Genomic DNA, 21,417 nt, shown 5'->3' with positions numbered 1-21,417 from the left:
CTAAGTATGAGAATGCAATAGTTGGTCCACGTGCGAGTGAGCTACATGCGATTGTTCTCTCCGAATATAATATTACAGCCTCGTACTGGAAATGCTGGAAAGCAAAGGAGCTGGCTATATACTCTGCTCACGGAACAGAGGAGACTTCTTTCAATTTATTACCGATTTACCTCCACGTGCTCAAGTATGCTAATCCCGGCACCATAACGCATTTGTCAACGGAGACGGAGAGAGATGAAAAAGATGGAAAATGTATTACCAGGTTTAAGTCCGTATTTATGGCATTGGCTGCGTGTATATCTGGATGGAAACATTTGAAACAAGTAGTTGTTGTTGATGGGACTCACCTGACTGGTAAGTATAAGGGTTGTCTATTAACGGCCAGTGGACAAGATTCTAATTACCAGGTTTTTCCAATAGCGTTCACCGTTGTCGATGCAGAGTCTGACCAGACATGGAGGTGGTTCTTTGAGAAGTTGGTAGACATTATTCCAGATTCCTCTGATCTTACTATTATCTCGGATAGGCACGATGGAATTGCCAAAGCTAAAAAGAAATGGTATCCACAGTCACACCACAATGCATGTCTTGTCCATATCCAGAGAAATGTTCATGGTAAATACAAAGGTTCCGGTCAGAAAGGGTTGGTCGGAAAGGCTGGAGAAGCGTTCACAATTTCTAATTTCAAGAAACTATACGCAAGGCTGAAGGATGTTGATTATCGTTGTTGGGAGTACATGGACTAGATCACACTTTTCTGGTCAGAGGCAAAATATGACCTCCAGTAACATTGCAGAGTCTCTAAACAATGCACTATTCGCTGCAAGAGACAGTCCAATCGTTGCAATGCTAGAATTTATCATGCGAATGTTAAGTAGGTGGCTTGAATGCAGAAGAGAGAAAATTCAAAAGATGGATGGTGACATTGCAGAAGAAGTTGACAAGTTAATGAACCTTCAGCAGCAAAAATCCGCTGCACTATCGGTTCAAGGCATTTCTTTGTGGGACGTTGAAGTGAGTTCTGAGTTTGGTGTACGGCGGCTTGTTCATCTCCTAAACAAAACATGCTCATGTCTAGAGTTTCAGACATTGAAATACCCTTGCCGACATGCAATGGCCGCGACTAGGCTTCAGCAAGTGGAGTGCAGCAGTTTGGTTGATCCAATTCTTAAGAAATCAATTTGGAGTGCAACAGTTTGTGGCAAAATCCTACCAGTGCCCGACCCTGACGACATTCGTATCCAAGCAGAGGTGCGTGACCTTACGATTATGCCACCTAAGTCAAAACGTCCATCGGGAAGGCCTACGACGAAGAGAAAACTTTCAGCAGGAGAGTATCCTCAGGTTAGTGTACACTAAACAATTATTTTTTCCCCAGTCATACTGATTACTGATTACTGATTACTGATATACACTATTGCAGGTTGCAAAAAAAAAGAAGTCAAACAAATGCTCGAGAAATGGAAATCCCGGCCATAACCGGGCAAAATGCAAGGAACCATTGGGTTGACCGAGTGTGGCTTTTGTGTGTCTTTTGTTGTGTGATGGAAAGAGCGAGCCACAATGTTTTTTGTGTGTCTCTTGTTGGTTTTTTTTTGTGGGGATCTCGCTTTGTTTATCGGGTTTGTTTCTAGCGTACACTATGTTTCCCTATATTTAAACTTGGAAAGGCATGAACTATGTTATATTTGTTATGAAATTTATGATGTTTACTGGACAGGGTCTACACAGTTTGTGTACACCTGTGACGGTGGACACAGTTTGTGTACACTGTGATGGTGGACAACATGAATCAGTTTACATCATATGGTGTATGCGCATTATGGCTTATGTATAAATTTACATTTATATGGTATACGCATATAAATTTAGGTGTATGCACATTATGGGTTATGTTTAGGGTTTAGAGTTTAGGGCTTAGGGTTTACGATGTAGGGTTTAGGGTTTAGCTTATTAAGGGAATCAAAATAATTATCAAAGATTCTATAGCAGAGAAAGAAAACATTATCTAGAAAACGGACAATGATCGTGTCTTTGAAATGAAATTGTAGGACAGGACAGCACCAATAAACGGTTTTTTCAAAAATCAAGTCATTATGTTTTTGAAAACCGCAATAATGAAAACAGTGTATGAGGAATAAACGCGACCCAAAAAAATCAAATTGGAAACGACAAAAACTAATTAAGTACCATTTTGAAACCCGTTGCACCGTTTGACCGACTCGTTTTCCTCTCTTTACTTTATAATGTTTTTCGTGTCGTCCTCAATAAAAACTGTCCCCTGCCTTCTTCAAGGAAACAAGTTTCCGGAGACAGAAAAAGTTAATTACAGCAGTAGTTAATTACACAGAAAATTAATAGTTACTTTCTAAAAATGTACTCTGCCAAAGTGATCTCATTGCAATTGAAGGAGGTGGAGAGGAAAAACAGTCCATGTTTTAGTACAGGTATTCGGTGGTTCTTTTGAAAATAGGGGGTGTAGTTTAGTTTTAGTTTTTGAGGATCGGTCTTTTACATCGTCTACCTAATTAGTGTTTTGCCGATTGCATTAGGACCTGTGGGTGAGGACTTGTATCACTGGGAAGCTATCATAACGGGGCCTAAAGGTTCACCCTATGAGAATGCTGTTTTCAAACTAGACATTCACTTTCCACTTGACTACCCTTTCGCGCCACCGAGGGTAAGGAATGAAGCATATCATTGCTCTCTCAAATTGCTGTATTTTTAGGGTTTGGGATTTAGTCAATTAAGATTTCAATTACTAATAACACTGTTTTTTTTTCAGGTGATGTTCAAAACAAAAGTGTATCACCCAAACGTTAATACGTATGGGAACATTTTTCTTAAGATGTTGAACCCAGCTCACTTCAGGACCAACAACAGCATCAATGATGTATTTTTACTTATGAAAGAAATAAATCGTTATTGTATTTTGCTTAATAATCTAAATTTTGTTTAAATCAGGGCTTAACTGTGTATACATGTCTATGTAATCAGGTACTGACAGAAATACACCGAATGTTAACTGCCCCCCAAATAAGTGAAAGACACTTTTTGTTGAAGAAATTGCTAGGATTTACGTGGAAGACAGGGCTGCTTTTGAAACCACTGCACTTGCATGGACGGTGGAGCACGCCGGAGGACCATGAACTCCTGAATTGTGCTATTAATTTTGTTTGTTGAATTGTGTTATTTCTTTTGCAAAAAATAAGACCAATATTTTGTTAACGTGTTTTTCTTGAGAAGTTTATGACTTTATATTAAAAAATTTATATGATTTTATGGTTTTTATGTTTACGATTTCATAAATTGTCCAAGCATAAATTGTCCAAGGATTTCATGAAACATAAGTCATCCAATATTAATTCAAACATTGTTCATTACATACTAAAAATAAAATATACGTGTACACTTCATATAGTGTACACATACTCGTGTACACTTCAGAAGGTGTACACCATAAACTTATTTTTAAAGCATTTCGCAGATACGCCTAGCACACCAATATATGAAGCATCCATTGCAAACTACTCGGATCTCAGGTTCGAAATGATCAAATGCACAATCCGGCAGCTTGATGACGTCGTCATTTGGATATGAAAACGAGTTTGAGTACGTATCCATGTATGCAGTTCCGTAATATGAAATCTCAAGAATTAACTCCTCACCTAATTGTCGCACGTGCTCTGACTGTAGACTTCCGTGATGCGTTGCCAACAGTTGCAATGTTTAGCTTGCGGAACAAGGGTCACCCAAGCAAACGCTGAACATGGCCGAAGCCAGGGTCGACAGAGCGTCGGTGGGAACATTTGGTTCCAGCATGGTCCTACTTGCAATGAGATCTGCGCCTCTGGTTGCAAGTCTCAGGCCTTCCCAGTATCTAGCCTTAGGGTTTCCACTCGCCAAACATTTCAGAAAGAATGGGCGTCTTTCCTTTCCAGGGCATATATCGCTGGGGACACAGCAAAGGGCATAAATGTTGGAAGATTTGAGGACATCGTCGTTGAAAACAAGCCGGAGGGTGCGCTTTCCAGCGCGGACAAATGGTCTGAGTCGCCAAAATGCTTCACTGCCGAGCCTCTTGAGGATTTCGATAAGAATTTTATCAGGCAAGTCTGGGAGCGTCATGTTCGGTTTAGGGTTTGTTATGTTTGGTTTAGGGTTTGTATTCGTTTGAAAGGAGGCAAGTTTTGTTAAGACAAAGCAAAATCATCATATATGGACTTCACTGGTGTGTGGTTGGGGGGTGGAGAATTTATTATACGGTTGAAAATAATATAATAGTGTTCTCCCTTTTAGTAAATAGTTCACCTAACCATTTTCTACCCCCCCCCCCATTTTTAAAGAATAGTGGTCAGTTCGCTTTTATTAAAGTTCCCGAAACTAGTTTCAGTTATTGAAGTGGCTCTTAACTTTATACCAACCACGAATTAGGACATTTATATATCTATCAACCCTGTGTACAAATAAAGCGAATCAAATTTATTTTTCACCAAAGTTAAACAACAATGCACTACTTAAACGATGATGTTTTAGGGTTAATAGTAAAGAAACTAGTTGAGGATGACTCCTATCATCTTGGCCCCTTTATTCGCGCAGGAAAACGTGGAAGAGCCATCACGTTCACCGACGACGTGTTACAGTCTGCAGACATCTCTCGATCGGTTGAGTCACCGATCGACGTATCCCCTAACAACCCTTACCGCCCATTCTTTGAGCGTTGTCTTGGCGCCTATAATCCACGAGCTATTTATTTCGAGTCCAGATTGAGTAGTTCTTTTTTTCTAGTGATTAGGCGTACAGAGAGGTAAACTGAGACTTTAAAGATATAGGAGTAAGAGTTAATGCTTCTCGAAAAACTACCACAACCACCCACCGAAATTAATTAAAGTCAACAGAATTAAATTATGCATAGATAGAAACCAAAACAAAGTACACCTACATACATAGAAGGAAATAAGTACGTGTACAGATCCTAAACAAAAGATTAAATCATAAAGTACGAAATATGGAATCTAATCGATTACATAAACCAAAAAAACATATTCGCGGATGCTAATCTAATCGATGAATTCTGAAATGACAGCAACGCCGAGGTGTACACAACGCAGGTGTACACACCGAGGTGTACACAGCGAAACTGATTGAGTTTCACCAATTAGTCACTATTTTTCCATTGAAGGCCCAGATCTCACTGCATACCAAACAAATACGAAGAACTTTTGCGTTTCCTGTGCCCAGTAACACGACGTGCACATGCTTGGCCCCTTTAACAATTCGTCATGCCAATCAAGTTGAGCATTGGCAACACCACAGCAACAAGACCAAAGTGTGGCAAACTGAGCATTAGTTTCAAATCTCCTCTTTGAGAATTCTTCAGGCAAATTATTGACATAACCACGCTCACCTCGATCAATAATTTCCCGAATTATTCTCCTCACTGCCCTGCTGCCTAGTTTTGAAAGATACTCTAAACCCACGGGGTCTTCGACCACTGCTTTCATGTACATGCCATACATGTAAATACCTGTTTCGTAACCCATATCGGCAGATTCCTTGATGAGTTTTATGCCATATTTGTCTCCACGGCAGAAGTAGTCTTGCATCCCCTTCATGAACAGCAAACCGGGATTGCGCGCGTCATACATCCTCCTCAACAAGTTGGGAAATTCCCAACTTGCGATAAAAGGTATATCGAAATCTTCGGGAATAGGCATCTCCAATTCCACGGGATCAACTGATGCTAGAAAATTTTTGGTTTTGTGCAGGCCTGGAACCGTTTGCAAACTTGCTTTAGTGTGAAAATATGTTGGACGGAGTTGCAACTGTATGCGAGAACCTTCTCCAATAGATCGTCGGGTAGCGCCATCAGAGGGGATTGACAATCACGGATATCTGCATCACATCGCCCTCTCTTTGGTGCCATAGTTAATTTGTGAGGTTGATTTGTGAAGAAAATGGTTGTTTATGGAGAAGGAATAACTGTGGTTTAGGATTTGTGAGGATAACGGTTGTTTATGTTGCATATATATAATTATTAAAAAATCCCACTAACTGAGAGCGTATACATTAAATGCGGTTACCGTTCAGATTATAAATGAGTTTGTAAAATTGGTGGATAAACAAAAAAATTTCTGGTTGTACACCCATTTGATGTACACCTAAATGGATATTGGTGTACAGATACAAATTAAGCCAGGAACAAAGTATTCACACACCAATTAATAAATACTAAAATAAATTAAAGTATAACCAAATTAATCTTGATGTACACCCATTTGATGCATTTGATGTACAACTAAACGCATATTGGTGTACGGTTACCAAATTATTCCCCGAACTACAAATTGACACACCAATTAATAGATTATAAGCATATAAATTATCAAATAAACCCACATCCTAAACATTATCAAACACATAATCCAACAAATACACCTTTCATAAATTGTCAAGTTCAACATTAAACTTCACCATTCGTCCTAAGCGTTGGCAACAGCCGGATTCCCAACAAACTCTTCGTATGAGTCCATGGCGTATTTCTCCCTTAACCTGTCAACGTCATCGTCCGTTATCAAACCCATATCTTTCACTCCAAGCCCTGCAGCATGCATCTCTAAGAATTTGGCCGCACATGGGCCACAGTCACCGGATCTCTTGTTCTGATATATGCCCTCCAAACGACTCCATGTGTAAGGGGTGGTGCGTAGGCCTTCCGTTAATTTGCTATCCAAATAACGCTTCTATATAAATGGCATACTTTGACACACGGGCGCCATATACTGCTACACAGCTGCTTCATCATTATGACTGATGAATGAGTCCAAAATCTTTATGTTGCCCATTTTTAAGTCAATTACAAGGCCCACCCAATGCTCAGACCCCCAGTTCATCGGGACGTACACAACGTCCACAAACCGTAGAAACATTTGCCTCTGACGTTGATTAGCCCACTTTGCAGGTTTTCCCAATACAATGCCCTGAATGGTTTTCCCCCAGTCATACTGATTTTTTCCTCCAGATATGAAATCGTTGTAGTAGTTGCCGATGATGGATATGAACAAGGTGTCCACAAATGCTACCCTGTCTTTCAAGTATATTTCACCTCTACGTCTCCAAAGCATGGCCATTATGACTTGCATGTGCTGACGAATAACAAAACATAAATAACATATATTACAGATAATTAAAGATTCAGTAAGTACTAACTATATACTTACCATCGTGTTAACCCACTCAGTAGGCTTCGCAATTTGTAGGAAGAATTGATTGTTCACAGTATGACCAGTGACAATGCAAAAGTCGCTGAAATGAGAGCAATTGGTAATTGATAACAATGAAAGTTTAAGGATAAATTGCTTTGAATACGATATAACTTACATGTTTCTTTCACGCGATAATAACTCCTGGAATGCCTTGAAGTGGTCATGTTCCACTGTTTCGAGTGGTTTGTACGGAGCTTTCGATCTGGATACAAATAGAGCTTTCACCTTTGAATCTGCGGTGTAAATATCTCGAATCTTGTCTGACCGTACGCGTGCGCGTTTTCCTCTAGCTTTTCCTCCTCTTCCTGTTCCTCTACCTCTTCCTCCTCTTCCTGTTCCTCTACTTTTTCTCTTTACATCAGACGATCCCTCAACTTCTTGTGGGGGTTTTGGAGTACAAGGGGTCTTCTGCGAAGCATCACTTACATCCTCAGGCGCAGTATGGTAATCTTTCCCCGCATTTGAGTCCTCCTCATTAGCCACAGCCTACAAACCACCGTAACAATAAAGCGTATAACATATCAATCGTATACCTAGCGTATACCTAAAGAGTATTGTATACACATGCATATCATATGAACAAGTTTAATGTCTGACCTGTGCATCCAGTGCATCTGTCTGCGCTTCATTTTTCTTATATGTGTAGCTCAATGGGTGAGGAGTCTGAGGTTTGTAGACTACTAAGGTGTCTGACACCAAATTTGTTCTACCACCATCCACCTGAATAAGTCATAAAAAACATAGCACAGTACACACACGTTATGAAACTTAATAGAGTCAGCTGCTGACTAACCAATTAGCTCACCTCGTTGAGTCCAGAAGGTGGATCTTCATCCCGATTAACGAAGTATGGAGGTGGACGAGTTGTTCCTGAATTGGCTTGTTCAAGTTCAGGGGTCTTCGTCGGAGCTTCTGGAGTCTTCAAGTACGCATGGTCCCTGGGAGAATAATGGTCCCCGCCGTAGTAAGTAGAGGTCCCTTCTTCATCATCTCTTTCTTTCTGGTGTACACCATCTTGGGGGTGTACACCATCATCATGGCGTACGCTAGACTGTGCACCATCATAACCTCCTTCTTCACCTCCATCTTCGGCTTCGTCTTCATCTTCATCCGGTTTTTGACCACCTTTTTTTGGATTCTGTCCTTCGTCATCCGGTTCCCCATCTTCTTTTGACTGGTGTACATCGTTATCTTCTTCGTCCTGTTGGTATATGCCCCATCTCTTGTCCAACTCTGTCTTAATCTTACGAAGGAGCAAATTATTCTGACTTACTATCCATTTTTTAAGATCTTCAATCTGTCCACTTTGAGGGGTTTCATCTTCCGATAGATTAGAAGAGTTCTTGCCCATGCCTCTCTTCCTCTGCATCTTACGTTTTTCAGTTTGATGAGTTTTCAGTTTCTTCTTCGGTCGGGTGGATGGCTCAGGTTCCTGTTCATTGGTAACCTCGTCCTCTGCATCACTAAGATCCACGATAGGTGCTGGTGCCACTGCAAAATCCGAAGGTGTGAATTTGTACCCCTCGGCCATGAGTTCCTGCATGAATGCAACTTCGGCATCCTCTACCTCATTGATATATCATGGTTTTTATGGTTTTTAACCATGGTATAGGTCTTATTTCTAGAGTCTTTCTAGTGTTTTTCGAGTCTTTTGGAGTCTTTACAGGTCATAGGTACGTTTGGAACTTAATTGGTGATTTTGGAGCACTTTGGAGCTAAACAAGGATCAAATTCGTGAAGGATGAATTATGTGCTTTAGTGTCGCTCGACACCATGGAGAGTGACGCTCGACACTTGTTGCATAAATAAGGAAAACGTGATTTTGTTTCCTGTTTGAAGAAGCAGTTGGGCCCAAAAGTCTCCAATAATTACAAGGAAGCCCAAAACGTGTTTTTAAGTTATAAATATGGTTTTTAGCCACCTTATATCGATACCTTAGATTTTCTTAGAGAGAACTTTTGTTTTTGAGAGCTTTTGGGGAGACAAGTCTGAAACTCTGTTCCGGAGAGAGAAGATTTCGAACCCTTGTTTAATTATCTATTTACTGTTTTCTGCAATCTATTCATTCATGTTTATTGCTTCAATCTTCATGTCTGAGTAGTTTGCCTGTTAGGTTTAGGGTTCTCATAAAGGAATTCATTGGATGAAGGATTGATTGATTTAGTTAGGGTTCATAATCTATTTAGTTCTTCACCATATGTTGTTCTTAAAGCTAATTCTGGACTGGCCACCTAGAACTTAGATCTTAGGTTAATTGATTGACACGGAAGTGTAATTGAATAACTGGAAAGAACCTAGGGTGAGCAAAGTAGCTATTCGCAAAGGAATTTGGTTTAGATACTCTGTGAACATATCGAACTTGTGCATTAAAGCTGGTTTAAATCTGTAGGGTTTGCAAAGGAATTTGGAATTCTAGGATTTTAACTTAGATAATTCTCACAACGGAAGTTGGTTAATTATAATTTTGTGATTCGAGTTCAAGAACCGTGCTTAAACCTGAACCCTGATTAATCGATTGATCTGCATTCATTGATTTCCTGAGAAACGTCCTAGACCTAATCTCCACCCATCTGAACTTTACAAACGTTTTTACTGCATTCGTTTATCTTTATTTGCATCGCTATTTGCTTCTCATTAATCTGCTTAGCGTAATTCAATTCCTAATAGGTTTATTGAGCGAATCTCTCGTCTCTGTGGTTCCTGCATGAATGCAACTTCGGCATCCTCTACCTCATCTCCCCAACGCAATTCATTCTGTTGGTCATTGTCACCATCATCCACTACCATCTGTTTCACAGACAACTAAGACAAAACAACAATTGCAAAATTACCAACCAAAATGACAGAGTACTTATCTTTTAAGACAAGTACTACAAAATAAGACTACAAATAGTACTAAATATAATACTACAAATAATTTACCAGAGGGTCGGATTCCACGGCAAGTATGTTCCCAAGATGCAATAGTGTGATAATGTTTTGACAGCCTTCGGGATCTTCAACGAAAGTCTTCAAGTTATCAGGTTGAGGAATTTTGGAAACCAACATTGGTATAGATTGGAGGGCCATGAGTTGTAGTGATAGAGAGAAGCCATAGCATGCACTGGTTTTCTGTTTAAGTTGACGGTGCAATCGTGTTAAAGGATTTTCCCTTTTCTCGGCATCCGTGATTGCCTTCGGAGCTTGAAAACGAGATACTGTTTTGTTAAAGGATACCCTCCCCCATGGATACAGCATGAACCTATCCAAGTCAGTCAACATGTCAACGTATTTCTCGGTGAGGGCCAGATTTTTGCTATTGCAAAACAGAACACCGTCGACAAGAACGATTAGGGCCAATGGAAGTCGTTTCCATCGGGGTAGATCCGGGTCCTTTAGCATTTCTAGCACATCAAAAACGTTCATAGCGGTCGCTCTTCCGAACAGGTCTTTCCAGATTCCTGTCTTTCCGACATCTTCTTCTTCTTCTGTGCTATCAGGTTCGGGATTGCAATTCAATCCAGTGATTTCTTTAAACTCCTGTATCGAATATCTCAGAGGCTGTCCACCAAAGAGGAACCAAATCTCGTGTTTCTTCGTGGTCACAAGTTGTCGTGATAGAAGGGCATGGACTAGTTTGGCGCTGTTGCAACATCTTGCAACAGGTAGATGGAATAACTTCCCAAACTGGGAATGAAGTAGCTTCTCAAGATCTTCAGTACCCTTTAACGCCTCAACAAGGAGGCCAATGACATTGGCCTTTGAATATATGTTCAACCGAGCACCAACGGGGTAGCAACCATCGCCGAGGACCCTTTTTGGTAGTTTTTCCGAAAGGTTATTTGAAGCTTCTCCATCTTCCATGCCTGTATTCGAAGGTTCTCCGTCTTCCATTCCTGTATTGGAACCAAAACAACAATTCCAAAATGCAGGAAAGATATAATATTCTGGATAAACAGTTAAATGCAAACCAGGGGAAAAGTTTGAGTGAAAGGAGTTCGAAGGAGTTCGAAAGAGAGAACAGAGATCTGGAAAAACTACCCTATTCGTATGCTCTCCTATATAAACTTCTGTAACTGTTTCTAGATATTATAAGAGTAATCCAACCGTTTGAATTCAATATATAGACAGAAGTACTAGAGTTCATAACCGCTAATACATAAATGAGGCCAATCAGGCGCCCCGTTTCAATCTTAATTTGAGTTACAAACCGCCAGTACAGTTCAGACAAGGTCGAAGTTCTTAAATGTAACTTACTTTTAGAATTCTGAGCAGGCCATTCTAGAAGAAGAGGAGCGAATTGTACTTTGGATCTACACCGCCGGCGTGGATTGAGATGACTCGCGTGAATGGGATGTTCAACCTGGTCACTCCGTCGCGGTGGCATGGGCGGTATGGGCGATTGCTCCGTCGGAGCTGTCTTCGAGTTACTCCGGAGCACTCGCCTCGACTCCGGAGGCACGGTGTTGTTTCGCCTTAACGATTTTTTTACTCTCCGCGCCATTACAACGGTCAATCGGATGGCTAATCGGAGATGGATTGCTCGAGATGCTAGATGGACTACGTCGAGATGTGGATCCCAAATTAAATTTTTAATTTAAATGTTGGGGTGTCGATAAATTATACATTTGATTTTACTTCGGTTTATGATATTGGACATTGGTTTATAAATTTGTGTAATCGGTTTACCAAATCGAATTTTTAGTTATTTTACTTCAATAATGACAATTTTGAAATTAAAAAATAGCCTTAGGGCTCTTGTGGGAAGACAAACAGTATAAACAGCCATATTCTTCCTTGGTTTTGAAAACATTTTATTCCTCTAATTCAAAACTTAAAAACTACTCATTCAACAATTTTTTCTAGTTTAATAGCCAACGTTATGTGATCACAAAGAATTCCTCTTGAGTCTAGAGAGTCAGCATTAAGTTGTAAAATTTTATTCTTTACCCAAATATAAATAAGATAAAGATATTATTTTCATACACTCATTCTTTGCAAAAGTCAAAACTACTCGTACACATGTATCAGCTACACAAATTAATATACACATTTAAGTAAATGGCAAAGCTGTGTGAGATACATAGCATAAAAGTGTCGTCTTTGATCAGCTTTTCTCTTCAAAATTGGAATTAAAATTGAAATTTTTTGGAAACGTTATGGAAGTGCGATTTAAAAACAAAAATAAGAAAAATTCAAATTCGAAACACTTTTAAAAGCGCCGATTACGTTTTGGAAGCTTGTGAGCTTTTTAAAATTCTTATAACTTAATTTAAATATATATATTAAATTTACTACCTATGTTTATAATTGTTTTTAATTTATAGTTATTCAATTATAATTTTATTATAATATTTCTAAAAATAATAGATTTTTTTAGTAACAAACATACATAAATTCAAAATATTTAATAGAAATCTATGTGTGTTATCTTAGAACATCATTTATTATATAATTGATTTTTAATGTTTTAAAAGTTATTGTTCTACAAAATTTTCATATGAAAACATAGAGATTGAGCGTTCCATACTTTATTAACAAAATTTTATTGAATGAGAAAGAAAATTTATGTGCTTTTAAAAGTTTTTCCAATGAAGGCTAAACTTGAAGCTGCTTTTTTTGCTCGCGTACGGAAGCATCTCAGAAGCATGTGTCATATTGTCCTTGAGTTCTTAACATAACGTTGTCTTGCCATTCGAATTTAACCTCGGTAATTAGAATAACATTGTAAAAAGAAAAAAAGATATATATATATATATATAGGAAACTTTACTCAATGTGTGTATATGAATGGAGAGTTCTCATGGGGGCATCATCTTATATGTGTGCGTACACAAATGAAGATGCTTTCAGCCTTCAAGTGTTCCTTTCTCATTAATTAGAAAATGCCACTGTTCACTGTAACACGAGCCGCATAAGTAATTAAGTACAAGAAACAAGAAATCTTTTTTATACCATTACTTTTTGTAATTGGTAATGAATCTTGAAAAATCAGGAGTTTTGTCACATAACCATTAATAGTACTGTATTTTTTCTTAAACAGACAAGTTTGTCCTACACAATGAATATATGACTGGTTCAAATTTTCATTGGCTATTCACTATTGCTATCAGATGAAATGATGAGAGACGGATTTACTGTGCTATTTCTAATAAAAAAAGTTTCTCTTTTGGCATGTAAGCAAATATTTTTTAGTGGAGATCATGAATTACTGCTCCATTTATATTAGACGATTCTGGTTCACATATTTCATTTACGGTTTGTAGTAGCAGATGATGTTGTCGATTAGATTATTAGTTGTTTCATTTTTTTTAAGAGAATCCCAAAATAAAACTGAATTAATTCCAGTCTGGTTTCATTATTTTGGTGCATTTCGATTTAGCTTGAATTAGTTATATTTTTATTTTCTTGGGATTTGATTTAATTTGCTTAAGTGGATATAAGAAAAAAAATTAAATACTATAAAAATACAAATACGATATTATCCCCTTTTGACTAATTTACAGCTCGACTCTTTAATTTGTGATATAGTTCAATCTCTTCATCATGTGAAAATTTATATGTTTATAATATGTGGACCGTACCATTTTCATGATACGCCTCTGTCATGTTATCATATATATGTTACCTGTCTTCGACGTTTTCATATAAATTCCAACATTTTATAATAATATATTCCATGTCTGCATACATGCACTACACGTAACTGCATGTGTGCACATCTGCGTATATACACGGTGTGTATTGTATACATTCATGAACAACGAAATCAAATTAAACAAATGTTAATATCGAATTTTAAAATAATAAAACTAAAGAACGTGAGACTACTAAATAGTAATAATCTGTTGATTTTTTTTCTTAATGTTGCTATTGTTTCTTTGATTATTATTACTTTATATTTTTTTGCCAAAAAATGATAAAAAGGCTAATAGGAAGATTGTTTCTCTGTTTTTTAATATATATATATATATATATATATATATATATGTAACTTAATTGTCTTTTTCTGTTTTCTCCGCTAAAAATGTCTTTTGTTTTCTCGTATGGCTTTTACGTAAGAAAAAGATGCGTTCTACTATTTCTATATGCCGTCTTTTTGCGAAGACATGCTCGTGATTATATTTTTTTATTATAATAATTTATTTTTGTATTTTGTTTTCTTTAACGTTCCCGTGAGGCGTGAAACGAAGTCCATTCGTTGGCTGCCAAACTACCAAAGCCCTTCTGTCCCATCTTCGGTTTCTGTATAATGATTTATTTTCTTGGTTTGATAAACCTCCTGATCCAGCCAAATAATTAATAACATATGCAGTTCCAAGAAAAAGATCGAATATGTTCAAATTTGGACATGATTAAAAGGGATATTCTATAGTTCCAAACTTCTAATGTTTGAAAATAACTGATTTAAAAATATAAAAATAACTGTGGCATATAAATTACATTTTGGTAAGGATCATGTCCAACTTACATTAGGTTAATTATTAATTAATTCAAATTAAAATCTAATCGAAGACACATATCCCACCACGATAAAAAAACTTTTGTAATGATAAAGGTTTGGCACAAACAAATACTAGTTATTTTATTAGCAGGCCAACTGACTGTCTGTTCTCAAGCATAGGGTCCAAATATTTTTTTCAGCCAATCAGGATATGAAACTTCTAAATTTTCATACTAACGAGGGCCCATGTTTTTTTTAATACTTTCAATAACAAAGACCCAATATTCTAAATCTACTTATGGAGCATTTTTAGAGAACAATCTTATCTACTCTATTAAAAGTTTAAAACAGAAGCATGTTTTGTGTTCAAACATATTTTTTAAAATTTTTTTACTATTCTATCTTTTGGATAACTGTTATTTCTGTTGAAATTTTTTTTATTAATTTGTTTTATTTATTTCGAAAATTAATAAAATAATATATTTAAATTTATTTTTAAAATTATTTTTGAAAAATCAAATTTAAATTTGATTAATTTAGCTTTTTTGATATAGGTAGGATTAATTATAAAAATTATAAACATTAGTTGTTATTATCTTTATAAAAATAGTAAAGAAGATATTAATTTATTTTCTATTAAGATATTCAAATTTAAATAATATTTTCATGATAACAAAGATGATAAAAAATATATTATTATATAGTATTTCATAATCAATCTTTTTAAAAATTTAAAATTTTGAAATTAACAAAAATTTATATTATATGGTAATATGATCAAACATGGTAGAATTATGTTTTATATTTATAGTTTTTTCAAATTAATCAAATGGACGGGTTAAAAGTATGTTTTTATAATAAATTTAACAAATAAATTTTATCTAAACACAAATTATATTTGTAAAAAAATATAAATTATATTATAAAATAGATAAAAATAATAATTTATGTGCGGATGCACGGGATACAATCTAGTTCTGTTTTTAAAAGAAAAACACTTTTAATATCTGCCTTGAAACACTATATATATATATTTTTTTTTTTTGAAACTATTTTAACATTATCCCAATTTGTTTTAATATTATTTTTAAAAATATTTTTATTTTGTATTTAAATTTAATTTCAAAAAATGTATATTAATTTAGATTACTTTAAATTTTCTTAAATATAGATCAGATTACTTACTAAAATTCACAAAATATAGATAATAAGTTAAACCTTTGCTTTTTATTAAGTATAACTTTAAACTGGTTCTTACAATCTGTTTAAACAGAGTTATTGAACATTACCAACACGTGATTTGCTCTTGAAACTATTCATATTCTACCCACCTTACCATAGCAACAAGTGCGTATCTCTTATGTTCACTCACCTCGAACCCTTTACTTCTTTCATTATAGTTCATATTTTAGAGAAAAAAAAAATATCAAAAGGGCTAATCCTACCTAGAAAAACTTCACTCGAATATATAGCACAGCCTCCAAACATGGAACTTGCTATTTTCCGCTGGATACATGCCTGTATTCCACTCACACACCGAAGTCACATCAGCTCCTTTTCTTGTGCAGCAACTCCCAGCACCAACAGCTTCTATTCTTCCCACTTATGTCAGATCTCCCACTTGCTAAGCAACGCTCGATGTGTGCCACGTCATAGTTGATTTTTTTTGTTTGCATCTTCAGTTTCCCGCCATTGCTGTGTTGCACAGCTTCTATCTTGTTGAACCAGAATCTTCAGTTCTTCCTTCCTGAATAAATGGACAGATTGCGCTTTTTTCTAGAAAGCAAAACTAGTCTCACAAATAATGAGAATGATGTCCATAGATCCTCAAAATCATATATAATATGGAGAGCAACAAATGGATAAGATTGTTCTTACTCCTATCTCAGAAAACAGATTAAGCTCGATAAGATGATTGATATCCCCAATCCATTTGCTTCATTCCATTTTAACAAAAGCATGGACATCAACTTACTTCCACCTATGAGTTTGCAATCAATGCTCAAGTTAGGTAGAATTCTAAGCATTGAACTTCAATATCTTTAGTTTCAAAGAAGAATTTGGTGGTCCTAAATCCCTCATTTCCTCCTCCATTGCAGCAACTCTTGATATGTAACAAAGAGGTTCAATGAAACATAGTTTGAGTTTTCTTTTGTCACAGACACAGAGTTTGATATGTTCTGAAAGATTGAATGGTAAACTAAGTTACAGGATAACACCATAAATGTAACTAGATCTTGATATGTAGGCTCATGATAATCTAAATATTTTATGACATAGCATGAACTATATGTAGAGTAAATGAAACACTCTTGCCTCCATCTTTTTGTTTGAAAAATATTCACGAGGGAATTGATATTGCAGGCACAACGTAAATGTACATGCTTAAAATGTTAGAAACAGACCTGGCGGAGAGAAACAATAAGAACCAATGAGGCAATGAATCATTGATCCGACTACAAAGTAAACATTAAAAAGAGAACCTAATATTTCTATAAATAATTTAAGGATATTAACTATCAATACAAGAAAAAAAAATCTGATACCATTCAGCAACAAAAAATATCTATGAGTTGTTATTTTCTTGATGCTTAGTACATAGAAAATTGTGACCACTTCTTTTCGAATGCAACTTTAGTACATAGATCTGGAATTTCTACATAAGTAAAGTGCAGTTAACAAGTTGTGGTCCAAATGTTCCTTCGGTGACATCTTTTAAATATTCCACTAAGAAAAATTCCTGTTAAGCAAGAATAGAGCAAGAATGTATATCTATTTTTATAAGTGATTACAACTAATCATCATCTTTATTTAGTATGTTGATGTTACATGAATAGAGAATGAATGAGATTTTTTCTAAGTGATCATTTTTTATCATCTTTACGTGATCATTGTTATCATCTTTATTTAAAGTGTTACTGCTTATAGAATAACTACTCTATTACGTTTCTATGTCGACCGACGACGAGTCTTGACGCGTTTTCAAGATTTCAGAGTGTTGAGTGGGTTTTCATATTTTTCATGAACTAATGATTAGAGGACACATGTTTGTGTTTGTTGATGAAGTTTCTGCTATAAATAGGGTTTCTTGCCAAGGTATGTAATAGAAAAGCTTATACTGATCGAGCTAATATTTTTTCGGAATCTATCTTGATTACAGTGAGCTTGTGTGTGCATATCAAGAGAGAGAAAGAGAGAGTGAGAGACTAAGAGTATATGGGGATGTTCGTGAGAAGGGGTTGCGTAATGGCATGTGTGATGTTGTTACTTTTATTAACTCAAACAAGTTTAGGTAGTCGTAGCATTGGCAAAGGCCGATATTATAAACATGGAAGAGGCGATGTTGGTGTTGGTATCGAAGGTGTTAGTGGTATAGATGTTGTTGGTGTTCAAAGTGTTAGTGGTGCTGGCGGTGCTGCTGGTGCTAGTGGTGCAGGTGGTGCGGGTGGTGCCAGTGGTGCTGGTGGTGCTGGTGCTGCCAGTGGCGCTGGTGGTGCTAGTGGCGCTGGTGGTGCTACTGGAGCTGGTGGTGCAAGTGGAGCTGGTGGTGCTAGTGGCGCTGATGCTGGTGGTGGTGGTGGTGCTAGTAGTCCTAATGGTGTTGATGATGCTGGTGGCTCTGGTGGTGCCAGTGGTTCTGGTGGTGCCACTGGTGCTGGTGGTGCCAGTGGGGCTGGTGGTCCCAGTGGTGCGGGTGGTAATGGTGGTGCAAGTGGTGCTGGTGGTAATGGTGGTGCCAGTGGTGCAAGTGGTTCTGGTGGTGCTAGCGGTGATGGCCGTAATAGCGGTACTAATAGAGGTGGTGCCAGTGATGCAAGTGGTTCTGGTGGTGCCAGTGGTAACGGCCGTAATAACGGTACTAATAGAGGTGGTGCCACTGGTGTTGTCGCAGGTGGTGCTGGAGAAGGCGTTGGTGGTGTTGGTAACGGTCGGCACTAAATTGAAAACATATGAGTGACCGTTAACAATTAGCACTCCATGCACACGTTACTTCCTCTGTAATTTGCAAAACGTCAATCTTAATCTTTTAGGGATAGGAGAGTTTTATCTTTGTGCTAAAAATAAGAGAGTTTGGCTTACTTAATAGATTAAAACTTCAAGTTTATCTTTGAGGCCAAAAATTAATATAAATTTGTAAGTTTGTAACTTCTTAATAGTAATTTCTGGATTTAGTTCTTGATGTTGATGGAAACTTGGTGATAGCACATACGTTCCCTAAGAATGTATTTCAGAAATGGACCTAATTAATACAATAGGTTGAGCAAAAGAATGGCTCGATGCCCAATCCATCAAATTCCAGTTTCCAATTTTTTTTTTTTTTATTAGGAGGTTCTTGGCCAAAGTCTATAATCCCCCAGGGCCAGAACCACATGTAATATTACTTCTGTCACAAGCGTTAGTTGATTCTGTGAATTTTAAGCTTTGTCTAAAGTCCTTTACCAATCGAACTAACAACACTTGGTGTCTCCCTTTGAACAAGAGATGAAACCTTGATATTAGCCAAAACAGATGTAATGAAGGTTAAAGATGAGATTGTAGAATTACAAGCCTGGTTTAGAGCTGAGGAGTTCTTCAGAACTTCCCAAAGATTTTCGATAGTTTGATTTCAAATCACTACCTTGTGACCGATTTCAGAGAGTTTTTTTTTGGGTGTGTGTGTGGCTTATGTAGATACCACTATGTACCCCAAACTTTTATTAAAATAGATTTCAATAAGATTTCAATACTGTTCTGCAAATTTAAAAAACAGTATCATATACTACTAGAAGGTAGTAGATTTCCTTAACTATATTTTTGAATTAAAACCTTCTTAGGATATGGAAGCAACAAAGCAATGTTATATATGGTGAATTGATGGAGCTTAGATTGTATTATTCAAAACTATATTATAGTGGATCCATGGAGCTAGATGAGAGAAAAAAATTATACATGATTCTACAATTTTATGATATTGATGGTTACGAATACGATCTTGGTTTTAAAAGTTATCCATAACCAATTTCGTTTTCAAACGTGAGTAGAACATGCTCTCAAAGTCTTGTAATTGTATATATCTCTGTCTCTCTCTAATTTTTTTGCTTTTCATTTAATCTTTGTAATCTATATATCTCACAAATAACCAAACAAATTTCTTTTTATTTGTTAGTCCATATAATTATACATCACATAAATATTTCAAATATATTATTTTAAATTTAACTATTATATAGAAAAATAAATAAATACATTAAAATTGACAGATAAAAGCAAATATGCTTATTTATCACTTAGAAATACATTGGTTAACATATATATATATATATATATATATATATAGAAATGGTTTTATTTATGTAGTAATTTTATATTTGATATTTTTAATTTTATTATTTAGTTTGTGGGTGTCTTATTATTATTATTACTATTATTATTATTATTATTATAATTATTATTATCATTATTATTATTATTTATATAACATTTTATTATCATATAATTTTTTATTTATTAATATGCTATGTAATATTTTAGTTTAAAGTAGGTTTGGTATATATTATAAAAGTTTTATGATTTTTTTTAATTATTATTTATGTTAAAGACTATTACTATGCAATATTCTAATGTTTTTAAGGATAAAGTTGAGAATCCTTCTTAAAATAATCCACCCTCAAACTCTTATTTTTTTAAAATGAACCACTCTTAAAATAAGATTATTTATTGGAGATACTCTAAGGCTTGTGAATAACACATAAACATTCTAAATTTTTGATAGTATCTGCTTGTTTGTCAAAAGAGTTTGCATCTTACTTTTGGTAATGAAGTCATAATTTTGAGTGTATTCTCTCCAAATGGTTGAATGGGTTTGTAGTATCCGGATCTTCGGAATTTGAAGCTAGAGGTTGTAAGTTTGGATTTAGGCTACATCTATATATTTGACGATGGGTGAACATGACGAATGATCAAGTGCGTAAAGTAAAGGAGACGCAGAGCTTGTTAACGGGATTCAGTATTGAACCTACATTTCCGGGATCTCGTTCAGAAACAATCTATTAGAAAAGACTAACTTTATAATGTTAATATAGTAAGATTCTGAATATGTTAGTTTAGGTTTGTCATTTTGTCAACTTTAAAGGTTAGTTTGAGGAATTTTCACTAAAACATATTACCATAATAGACGTCTAAAAAGTTGTGGTCCAAGTGTTCCTTCGATGACATCCTTCTAACATTCCACTACGAAAAATTGCTGTTACATTAATAGAGAGAATGTATGAGTTATATATTTGATCACGTGAATGATCAGCTTTATTTAATATGTTGAGGTTACATGAATACAGTAAGAATGCATGAGTTTTCTTATAAGTGATCGTCGTTATCAACTTTATTAAAAGTGAAGTGCTACTGCCTATAGAAACTATATTGTGTATCTATGTCGACCGACGAGTCTGGACACGTTTTCAAGATTTAAGTGTTGAGTGGGTTTTCATAATTTTTATGAACCAGCGACTAGAGGACACGTGTGTGTGCTGGTTGATGGGATTTTGTCTATAAATAGGGTTTCTCGCCAAGGTATGTAAAAAAAAGCTTGAATTGATCGAGCTTGTTTGGAAATGTAGAGTGACCTTGTGTAGTTATGTGTATATATTAAGAGAGAGAGAGAGAGAGAGAGAGAGAGTATATGGTGATGTTCATCAGAAGGGGTTCGCTAATGGCGTGTGTGAGGGTGTTACTAATGCTATCATCAGAGTGTTG

At 36.0% G+C, this 21,417-nt stretch overlaps 4 protein-coding genes across 4 annotated transcripts; 3 read left to right on the top strand and 1 right to left on the bottom strand.

Annotated features, from left to right (window-relative positions):
• The first annotated feature begins 912 nt into the window (after positions 1-912).
• On the top strand, positions 913-1,510 carry LOC112087858. The gene is made up of 2 exons (XM_024157928.1): positions 913-1,344; positions 1,424-1,510. Exons 1-2 carry the CDS (start codon positions 913-915, stop codon positions 1,508-1,510), a joined length of 519 nt encoding a protein of 172 aa, XP_024013696.1.
• Positions 1,511-2,374: 864 nt separating this feature from the next.
• Positions 2,375-3,149, top strand: LOC18010218 (ubiquitin-conjugating enzyme E2 4). The gene is made up of 5 exons (XM_024157922.1): positions 2,375-2,447; positions 2,553-2,680; positions 2,786-2,893; positions 2,965-2,975; positions 3,074-3,149. The coding sequence occupies exons 1-5, from the start codon at positions 2,375-2,377 to the stop codon at positions 3,147-3,149; spliced, it is 396 nt and encodes a 131-aa protein (XP_024013690.1).
• Positions 3,150-6,482: 3,333 nt separating this feature from the next.
• Positions 6,483-11,138, bottom strand: LOC18010313. Its single transcript, XM_024157918.1, has 9 exons — positions 10,188-11,138; positions 9,996-10,067; positions 8,071-8,802; positions 7,863-7,985; positions 7,664-7,751; positions 7,416-7,467; positions 7,221-7,305; positions 6,861-7,145; positions 6,483-6,743 (listed from the first exon to the last, which is right to left on the bottom strand). Exons 1-9 carry the CDS (start codon positions 11,136-11,138, stop codon positions 6,483-6,485), a joined length of 2,649 nt encoding a protein of 882 aa, XP_024013686.1.
• Positions 11,139-17,717: 6,579 nt separating this feature from the next.
• LOC112087855 (glycine-rich protein 5-like) lies at positions 17,718-18,627 on the top strand. The gene is made up of 2 exons (XM_024157912.1): positions 17,718-17,784; positions 17,981-18,627. The coding sequence occupies exons 1-2, from the start codon at positions 17,718-17,720 to the stop codon at positions 18,625-18,627; spliced, it is 714 nt and encodes a 237-aa protein (XP_024013680.1).
• The last annotated feature ends 2,790 nt before the right edge of the window (positions 18,628-21,417 follow it).

The sequence above is a fragment of the Eutrema salsugineum genome, unplaced genomic scaffold, assembly GCF_000478725.1.
Source record: "Eutrema salsugineum unplaced genomic scaffold, Eutsalg1_0 scaffold_8, whole genome shotgun sequence".
Taxonomy (NCBI): Eukaryota; Viridiplantae; Streptophyta; class Magnoliopsida; order Brassicales; family Brassicaceae; genus Eutrema; species Eutrema salsugineum.
This window is presented reverse-complemented; position numbering and strand designations above follow the sequence as displayed.

Excerpts from the sequence above, each read along its gene's own strand:
- LOC112087855 (XM_024157912.1), top strand. The coding sequence starts at position 17,718 with ATGATTAGAGGACACATGTTTGTGTTTGTTGATGAAGTTTCTGCTATA. Across the intron at positions 17,785-17,980 it reads AAATAGGGTTTCTTGCCAAG|GTAGTCGTAGCATTGGCAAA; the intron begins GTATGTAATAGA and ends AAACAAGTTTAG.
- LOC112087858 (XM_024157928.1), top strand. The coding sequence starts at position 913 with ATGGATGGTGACATTGCAGAAGAAGTTGACAAGTTAATGAACCTTCAG. Across the intron at positions 1,345-1,423 it reads CAGCAGGAGAGTATCCTCAG|GTTGCAAAAAAAAAGAAGTC; the intron begins GTTAGTGTACAC and ends ACACTATTGCAG.
- LOC18010313 (XM_024157918.1), bottom strand. The coding sequence starts at position 11,138 with ATGGAAGACGGAGAACCTTCGAATACAGGCATGGAAGATGGAGAAGCT. Across the intron at positions 10,068-10,187 it reads CCGTGGAATCCGACCCTCTG|TTGTCTGTGAAACAGATGGT; the intron begins GTAAATTATTTG and ends GTTTTGTCTTAG. Across the intron at positions 7,146-7,220 it reads CTGAGTGGGTTAACACGATG|CACATGCAAGTCATAATGGC; the intron begins GTAAGTATATAG and ends GTTATTCGTCAG.
- LOC18010218 (XM_024157922.1), top strand. The coding sequence starts at position 2,375 with ATGTACTCTGCCAAAGTGATCTCATTGCAATTGAAGGAGGTGGAGAGG. Across the intron at positions 2,448-2,552 it reads CAGTCCATGTTTTAGTACAG|GACCTGTGGGTGAGGACTTG; the intron begins GTATTCGGTGGT and ends CGATTGCATTAG. Across the intron at positions 2,681-2,785 it reads ACCCTTTCGCGCCACCGAGG|GTGATGTTCAAAACAAAAGT; the intron begins GTAAGGAATGAA and ends TTTTTTTTTCAG.